This window comes from Hippocampus bargibanti, linkage group LG05 (assembly GCF_051943395.1).
Source record: "Hippocampus bargibanti isolate YZ-2025 linkage group LG05, ASM5194339v1, whole genome shotgun sequence".
NCBI lineage: Eukaryota > Metazoa > Chordata > Actinopteri > Syngnathiformes > Syngnathidae > Hippocampus > Hippocampus bargibanti.
Window position 1 is genome coordinate 662,020 of NC_142738.1, and position 9,368 is coordinate 671,387.

General features: G+C 40.9%; 1 protein-coding gene across 1 annotated transcript; it reads left to right on the plus strand.

The window, feature by feature from the left end:
- Window positions 1-39: 39 nt before the first annotated feature.
- Window positions 40-8,692, plus strand: sv2 (synaptic vesicle glycoprotein 2). Its single transcript, XM_088995798.1, has 13 exons — window positions 40-276; window positions 1,458-1,553; window positions 1,916-2,077; window positions 2,159-2,321; window positions 2,977-3,098; window positions 3,162-3,325; window positions 3,886-3,966; window positions 4,707-4,796; window positions 4,902-4,990; window positions 6,139-6,266; window positions 6,353-6,448; window positions 7,183-7,342; window positions 7,417-8,692. Exons 1-13 carry the CDS (start codon window positions 192-194, stop codon window positions 7,598-7,600), a joined length of 1,620 nt encoding a protein of 539 aa, XP_088851924.1. The 5' UTR covers window positions 40-191; the 3' UTR covers window positions 7,601-8,692.
- The last annotated feature ends 676 nt before the right edge of the window (window positions 8,693-9,368 follow it).

The window sequence follows — 9,368 nt, forward strand, 5'->3', positions numbered from 1 at the left end:
AGCCAATGATCTGGAATCGGGGCGTGCCTTCCTACAACCGCAGTGGGGTTCACCCACTTGTCCGCTCGCCTCGTCGGCAAGCGAATTCCGCTTCTCAAGCAGTCAACGGACTGGGAAAAAATGTCTCGGGGAAGTGGCAAACGCTGTGCTGCAACGGCACTTCTGATCGCATAAGTTGATCGATTTTGGCGATGCCTGGTAATACTATAACCGGAGATCAAAAGCCGCTTCTCACGTCAAAACGTCGGTTGACAGATGAGTCGGAGTCCGATGAAGGTACTTCGTTGTGTTTATTCTTTATGAAACAAGGTTTTTTTGTACCATTTCATGCTTATTTTCGAACTGAAAATGCCCACTTTTTTAAGGCGAAACATGTCGTTTCTAACGGTCTGACCGTTATTGGCATTTGTCGAAATAATGACCCAAATAAATAAATAAAACGGCAACTCCAATATCGATTTCATTTGATGTTTTGGCAACATACAAGTTGAGCAAAGTACCAAATTATTGAGAGAAAAAAAAAACAATTGACCACTGGTGGATAATGCTAACGTTGCCTGTCATTTTAGCGGTTTGAAAATGGAACAAGATGAACGAGTTCAGCACAAACGGAGATCGATCCAACGTCGTGTTTACCAGAGACCTTTTTTCATATGGCGTCAATGAGTGAATTGAAAGAAATTATATCGCGGGTTTTGTGTCACGTCGATTGAAACATACGCGCGACATCTTTTGGAGTTGCTTTTGTTTGTTTGGCGTTGCTGATCTCTCTCACTGCAGAAACGAGTCTGCTTTGTGGACTGACCCAATAAGATAGTAAACGGGAGACGGAACTCCAATCAAAAAATATTTGGCATTGCTGGTAGCGACTGATACCAAGAAGTGTGTGAAAACAAAACAATGTTCATATAAACATTTATCATACGGTGCATTGGAGAAAGGTTTATACGTAAAACGAGGAAAATGACGACTTTCGATTTATCTGGACCCCATTTTGGGAAATAGGAATGCCTCTTTCCTGACTTGGCGGCCTTTTTTGTGTACTTCCTGTTTTGGCGTGCAGTTTATTTCTTTTTTGTTTCTTTGTTTCGTTCCCTTGTTTTGCTTTAATTTTGGTGAAATTTGAAAATTCAAAACAAAATAGTGATGAAATACAGTATTTATTTATCCTAAATATGTATGTAAAAAAAGAAAAACAAGTGAAGAGACCAGCGAGCGGCATTGCCGCTACTTCCTGTTTTGAGGAGTGTGTTTTTTCCTTTGTGTCTTTCTCTTTTGTTTTGCTTTTATTTTGGTGAAATTTGACAGTTCCAAACTAAATTTTGACGCAATACAGTATTTATTTATCTTACATATATGTATATATTTAAAAAACAAGTGAAGAGACCAGCGGCATTCTAGATAGATATTTATTTATCCATCCATCTCTCTCTATCTCTCGCTCTTTTTATTTTCAGGTGAAACCTTATTTGAGAGGACTTTAATCGTCCCGCAAAATGGCGACAAGGACGCGCGCGCGAGATTGTCCTACGAGGAAGCGGTTGAGGCAGCAGGTAATTAAAAATGGGGAGAAAAAAAGCATTGTTTTTAATAATAATGAACTGTACTGTACTGTATAATAAAGTCATTTTATTGATGATGGAAATGGAACTGTATAGTGCTACATTTATTCTACATAAAATAAGGTCTATTTTGTGTAGTTTTAAGGCTTATAAAAGTAGAAAATGATGTTTTAAGGGGACCTGGGAACAGATTATTCTCATTTTAATGGTTTCCTATGGGAAATGAATGTTTGGGATACACACTTTTGGCCTTACACACTCTGTGTGGGAAGCAATGAAGTTGGTAAGGCAAGGTATCAGTGCACGTCTCGGCAGTCGTCGCTGCCGTTTGACCTTGCACTTCCTGTTGCCAGGCTTCGGCCGGTTCCATTGGCTGCTGCTGCTGGTTTGCGGCTGGGCCAACGCCAGCGACGCGGTGGAGATCGTCTGCGTGTCCTTCCTGCTGCCGTCGGCGCGCTGCGACCTCCAGCTCGGCTCCTCCGACATGGGCCTGCTGACCGCCTCCATGTTCCTGGGTGGGTCAAACGCCCCCGGGCGTTCTTCTCGCCCTTTTTGGGGCATTTTGAGTCACACGCTTGCAACACGTCCATCGCCAGGCATGATGGCGGGCGGATACGTGTGGGGCTATTTGGCCGACCGCAGGGGCCGCAGAAACGTCTTGGTGGTCTCCCTGGCGGTCAACGGGCTCTTCGGAGGTCTGGCCAGCGCTGCGCCGTGGTTTTGGCTCTTGCTGCTCCTCAGGTTCATCAGCGGCGTCGGGTGAGGTGGACGTTGGAGACGCGACCGCGGCATTCTTGATGTCTTTTTCGATTGACAGTCGTGCCTCAGTTTTACAAACATCATTTAAAATTTAATAATAGACAATTAACTAATTAAATAATCGACAATTAATTCATTAATTACATCATTAAATAATAAAATAATTGACAACTGTAAAGTGACCTTGAGAGTTTTGAAAGGCGTTTATAAATAAATGTATTATTATTATTAATAATATTATAATAGATGAGAGTATTAGTAGGGCTAGTAGATAGCTAGCTAAATAGCATGCCAACCAGCTAGACAGCTACTAGATAGCTAGCTCGCCAGCTGTAATTGTACTTAGACAGCCAATAGCTGGCAAATAGATGAGCTATTAGCCAGCGAATAGATAGCTATTAGCTAGCGAAAAAAGCAAAGGTACTCCACTCGATAACAAACCACATCTGCACTCAGAGAGAGAGAGAGGGGGGGGGGGGGGGGGAACTAGTCCGACAGCCACCGTGGCGCTCCGTGTGGTTTGCCGAAAACTACTTTGTATGCCAAGATTATATTCTCGCAAATTTAATGTTCGTAAGGCAAAAAGTTCGTTAAGCTAAAGCGTTTCGTAAGCCGAGGTATCACTGTATTGATTCACCGCCTCCCTTTTTCCCAGGGTTGGCGGTTCCATTCCCGTCATCTTCTCCTACTTCTCGGAATTTATGCCTCGACTGAAACGAGCCACGATGATCAGCGCTCTGGCCACCTTTTGGATGGCGGGGAACATCCTGGCTGCAGGTGACGAGACGCCATTTTTGGCGAGCATCACGTCACGGTTGACGTTTGCGTGCGTGCGTGCAGGCCTGGCCTGGTTGGTGATCCCCGCAACGTGGATGCGTTTGTCGTTGGGGCGACTGAACTTCCAGAGCTGGCGAGCGTTCGTGGCGCTCTGTTCCGTCCCCAGCGTCACGTCGGCGCTCATCTTCAGGCTCGTCATGCCCGAGAGCCCAAAGTTCCTCATGGAGGTGAAAAACTTCATCACTACAATTAAATATACGGTCATACCTCGGCTTACGAACTTAATTGGCTCCCAGAAAGTGTGTGTAAGGCGAAACGTTAGCCTTCCAAACATTTATTTCCCATAAGAAACCATTAAAATGAGGATAATCCGTTCCCAGGTCCCCATAAAACATCATTTTCGACTAAATAGGCCTTAAAACTACACAAAATATACCTTGTTTTATGTATAATAAATGTGCCATTGTATTGTAATTAAAGAAATAAACTGTACTGTGTAATAAAGTCGTTTTATTTACCTTTAATAATAATAAGAAGAATCCATTTCATCGATGATCAATGATCTCCTTCTTCTGCTTGACAGTTATTATCTTTTGTGTCCTCTTCGGCTTAACACTAGCATGTGGTGGGGTCTTTTTCGGTCCCATCATAGCAAAAGTACTCCACTCGATAACAAACAATGTCTGCACTCAAAGAAAAGTTGTGGCGGAAACTAGTCCGCCCGCCACCGTGGCGCAGTGTGGGTTGGTTCATCCGCCAAAAATGTGGTCGTTTTCTGTTTTTGCAGACCGGGCGAGAGCGAGAGGCCGTCCACGTCTTCCGCCAGATGTTCCGACTGAACATGCTTGGCAAAGGAGAATCTCCACCAGTAAGTCGACGCGATGTCCAAAGTCGGTCCACAGGGGGGCGCCATCCCGCCTTGTTTTCCAACATTCCCAGGAGCAAAAAAAAAAAAAAAAAAAATTGGGAATGGCGCTCTACGTCATATTTTCAATTCGCGAATAAATTCGTCAATGGTAGTCAATGAGTTAAATTGAGTTTAGATTATTTTTTTCCAGCAAGTTAGAATTTTATTTTTATTAGTTTTTATGGTGTTAGTTATATTTATATTTATTTATTTTTTCATTTAAATTTGTATTTATATTTATGTATGTATTTTTATTAATTAAAATTTGTATTTATTTGTATTTATAGTTATTCATATTTATGTATATTATATTTATTTATATTTAATTACTTTTATTTTAATATTTTTATGTTACATATATTTCTATTTATATGTGTTTATATTTATTTTTATGTGTTTATATTTATTTGTTTATTTCTACTTATTTTTATTTATTTATTCATGGTTATTTATACATATTTATATTTATTTATGGTTATTTATACTTATTTATATTTATGTTTATTTATATTTATTTATGTTTATTTATACTTATTTGTATTGATATTTATATTTATTCATTCATTCATTTATTTTTATTTATTTATTTAGTGGACTGTCAAGTGCAAGACCCCCCCCCAAAAAAAGTCATCAAATATGATATAATAAAGGAAACTTCCACTCACTCAGCATGACAACTTTGTGTCCGTTTGCCTCTGAAGGACTTTCCCTTGCACGTGAACGTCAAGCAGAGAGCGCACGACACCGACACTCGGCAGTCGTGCGGGCAACTCGCTGCCATTCTGAAAAAGGTCAACGTTCGTCACAAAGTCAATCATATTTAATCGCTTAAACAAATTTGACTCTCGTATAAATCATAAATCAATATAATTTTCCTGTCATCAACACCCTAATAGGCCGTGAAGCCCGTCGGGCAGATGTTTGACGGGAACCTCAAATCCAGAAGCGTCGTTCTGCTCATCATTTTCTACTGCATTTCCTTTGGGTAAGAAGACAACCGTATGATTGGTCGGAATACTTTGGAGCTTAAAGGACAACCGACACCATTTTTTTTTCTCCTCCTAACTGACATCAGAAAAACGTTTGATAGCATCGAAAATATCCAAAACACGCAGGCTGATATTTTGAGTCAAATCCAAAACACAAATAAAAATGACGTCAAGTGTCCCAAAACTGCCACAAAATGAGCTCGGAACTGGGCAGATTCAGAAAGTCACGCCCCCTTGTTCGTGATGTCACGCCAGGATACTCCTTCACAAACTGCCTTGCTCCAGAATCAAAACAATGGCTTCATAGATTCGGAGAAGATGCTTTCTTGGCACTCATCCAGTTATGAATATGATTCAAATACAGATCACAACCTTACTTACGACCGAGTTCTGTTCTGACCAAACGGTCGTAAGTCGAAATGGTCGTTAGTCGAATTCCATTCAAAATGTTGAAGAGAGACTCGGAGGCGAAATGACTTGCAAACTCCCCCTCTTAAAATGTTAAAAATAAGGTCTGGAGTTTGTGGTTGTAAGTATGGGTGGTCGTAAGTCGAGCTGGTCGTAAGTAGTTGTGAAGAGGAAAGCATAAATGTTTTGCAATCGATTAAAGAAGTCCTTCCGTATCATTCAAGCAAGACTCCAATGTAGCGCCCAGAAAATGCACAAGCTCTGTTGGAAATGGTCTGCTTTGTCTGCTGGGAATTTGTGTCAACTAGTATCAAATAGTAGTCTTGGTGCAACACACAACGATTCACCGTCGCATTATTGATGTGTTTTCCTTCTAATTTTGCCATCAACATGAAAAAAAGTACCCAAAATGCATTGTGTCGCTTTGTCGGTCAGGGGCGTTCCCTCCGTGACGTCACGTCAGGCATCGTCATGAACTGGAAAACAAGACTTCCTGAATCAGTGCAAGAATTAAAAGGTCAAATATAGCTAGCTAGCTAGCTATATATGTGATGGAATCTTTGTCAAATACGCTCAGTAGAAGTCATTTCAAGTGATTTTACAAGTTATGGACGCAACCTGTCCGGCCGGAGGTGTCGCTTGTCCTTTAAATATGATCACTTCTATTCAAACGCTCCATGTCGAAAGTGCATCAGAGGCACTGACGTGACTTTGACCCCTGACCCCTGTTGCGCAGCTACTACGGGCTGTGGATGTGGTTCCCCGAGCTTTTTTCCCGAGCGGAGGCCGGCAGCTCCCCGTGTGCCAACATGTCCGCCCCGTCCCAACAGCACAACAACAGCTGCGACCCCGTCAAGACCGCGGGTGCGTCATCGTCCTGCGTTAGACACGTCGCAACCTAAAAGGAAGTATTCAACTCACCCCGTTTTTTTTTTTTTTTTTGTCCTCAGTCTACGAGGAAAGCTTCTACATCGCGGCGGCCAACCTTCCGGGGAACATCTTCACCATCCTGGTGGTGGACAACATTGGAGGGAAGCCGCTGCTCTGTAAGGAAGGCGGAGCTTCATACTTGGTCCACCATGAGTCCTGGTAGCTGGCTAGCTAGATAGCTAGCTATATCGCAAATAGACAGCTAGCAAAATAGCAAATAGATATAGCAAATAGATAGCTAGCAAAATAGTTGAAAGCTATATAGCGAATAGATAGTGAGCAAAATAGCTAATATATAGCTATATAGTGGATAGCAAAATATGTAATAGATAGCTATATAGCGAATAGCTAGCAAAATAGCTAATAGATCGCTAATAAATAGCTATCTGAAAATAAATAGCTAGCTAGCTGGCTGTCTCTGAGCTATCTATTAGCTATCTATTGGATAGGTAGCTAGCTCTCTATCTATTTGAGTTACTACCGGCTTGAGTGAACGCCGGCGCGCGTGGATGCCGCTGCTCACCCACAGAAATACGTATCCCGTGGCTTGAAGGTGACCTTGAGAGTTTTGAAAGGTGCTTAGAAATGAAATGGAGTATTATTATTATCTATTTGCTATCTATATGCTATCGATTAGCGATCTATCATCTATCCATTAGTTATGTTAGCTAGCGAATCTTGCTATGTAGCTGGCTATGTAGATAGCTACCTACCTAGGTTATACCTTGCTACATATCTATTTGCTAACTAGCTATCTAGCTGGCTAACTAACTGCAATCTATTAGCTATCTAGCTGGCTAGCTATGGTTATTGTTCTTGATGTGACATTGCTTGCGTGCACCGTTTGCAGCGGTCAGCCTGCTGGTGTCCAGCCTGAGCGTGTTCCTCATCTACGTGGTGCAGACCAAAAAGCAAAGCCTGCTGCTGTCCTGCTTGTTCAGCGCCGTGTCCGTCATCGCCTGGAACGCTCTGGACGTGGTGGGCACGGAGCTCTACCCCACGCAGCTACGGTATTTTGAGGGAGGGCGGTGGCTAAAAAGGACAACATGGCCTGATTGGATGGACCTTCTTCCCCTGGGTGCAGTTCGTCGGCGCTGGGTTTCTTCACGGGGGCCGGCCGAGTGGGGGCCATCGTGGGGAACGCGGTCTTTGGCAACATGCTGGACTCGGCCTGCGCCGTCCCCATTCTTCTGGTGTCGGCCGTGCTCATGGCCGGTGGCCTGTCGGCGCTCTTCCTTCCGCACTCCAAACACGTGGAACTTGACTAACCTTTTGCCTTTGTGCGTTTGTATGACTAGTCTTGTGAGGACCACTAACATTTGATACCCTACGTAGTGAGGACATTTTTGACAAGTGAGGACCTTTTGGCAAGTGAGGACCTTTTGGCCGGTCCTCACAAGTTTTTCATTCGAAAGGCTTCTATACGGTCTATACATCCATCTGTGAAAGTTGCAGAGAGGTCATCACTAATACACCCAAAATGATTTTTTGGTGTGTGTTTTCATTTCATTTGGATACACACACTTTCTACTAACTGTGTGTGTGTGTGTGTGTGTGTGTGTGTGTGGTTAATGAGAGGAAAAAGTTCCTACCACAAAAAGTCAAACGATATTTTAACCAAATTCACTACAGGGGTGAGGACATTAAATGTAGAAATTCAGAGTACTCACTCCTGCTGTTTCAGTTCCAAGTCCACTTTTTCTTCCTTTGTTTTTCAAGAAGTTGAAGTGGGAAATGGGCTGACATTTAGTCTTCTCATCTCTAAACTTATCAGCAACAGTGGTCCTCACTCCTTATCTGGAGTTATCCGGACCTCACAAAACAATTAGCAATAGCTAGCAATCCATCGCTAGATAGATAACTATCTAGCTAGCAATACATAACTAGCTAGATAGCTTTCTAGCTAGCTAGACAGGCAGGCAGGCAGACAGACAGACAGATAGATAGATAGGTATAGCTAGCGAGATAGATAGCTATCTAGCTAGCAATCCATCACTAGCTAGATAGATAGATAACTAGCTAGCAAGCTAGATAGGTAGGTAAGTAGGTAGATAGATTGATGAAAAACTATAAATAGATAACTAATTTTTCTCGCCAGGTGTTTGGAAATGTTTGGCTGTGTCTAAATGTAAAGTGTACACTAACTATTTGACATTGTAGCAAAGTGGCACTTCTTCAATTTCAAATATTTCTCAAAAATATGAATGCTATGCAGTACTGCGAGTATGTAGTATTAAATGGCTCAATCGTGTCAGTACAAGTCAAAGCACTTTTTCCTATTCCTATTTTTTTTTTTGAATTCTTATTCTTATTTGTGTATATTTTTCAACGCACATTGGAAAATAAAGCTTTTAACCTGCTGAATTGTTTTTTCTGCATTTATTTATTTCTTGATAAATAAACTAACAATAGGCAAGCTAGCCACACACACATACACGTTTGCGAAAAAACGAGTCTATTCAATCAAGTCAATCTATTGAAGGCCCAACGCGACGAACAACAATTCCACAATTAAATGATCATGTGATCACAGTCATAAATTAAAAAATAAATACATAGAAATGACAAGATGAGCTCTTTTTTCCCCCTACGTTCTGAATATTTAACATACACATTTTGTGTATACCGTAGTAGTGCCGCCTTCCTGGCATACTGTATGTTCTGCTACACAAGGATTGAAACACACTTTTGCCAAAAACACAAAAATGTCTACATCATCATCTACAATTTCATGACAAATAAAAATTGTGTGAAAAAAAAAATAAGATAGCGGCATGGGGTTCACGCCATTTTATTGGTGAGGCAAGTGGTTATGGAATAAATAAATGTATAATGTATAATAATTATTATTATTAAAATTATTATTATTAAAATTATTACTATTATTACTATTATTATTATTAACATGATTATTATTATTAAACTTATTATTAAAATTATTAACATTATTATTAATATATTTTTTTAATTATTATTATTATTACAATTAAGATTACAATTATTAAAATTATTATTAACATCATTATTAAAATTATT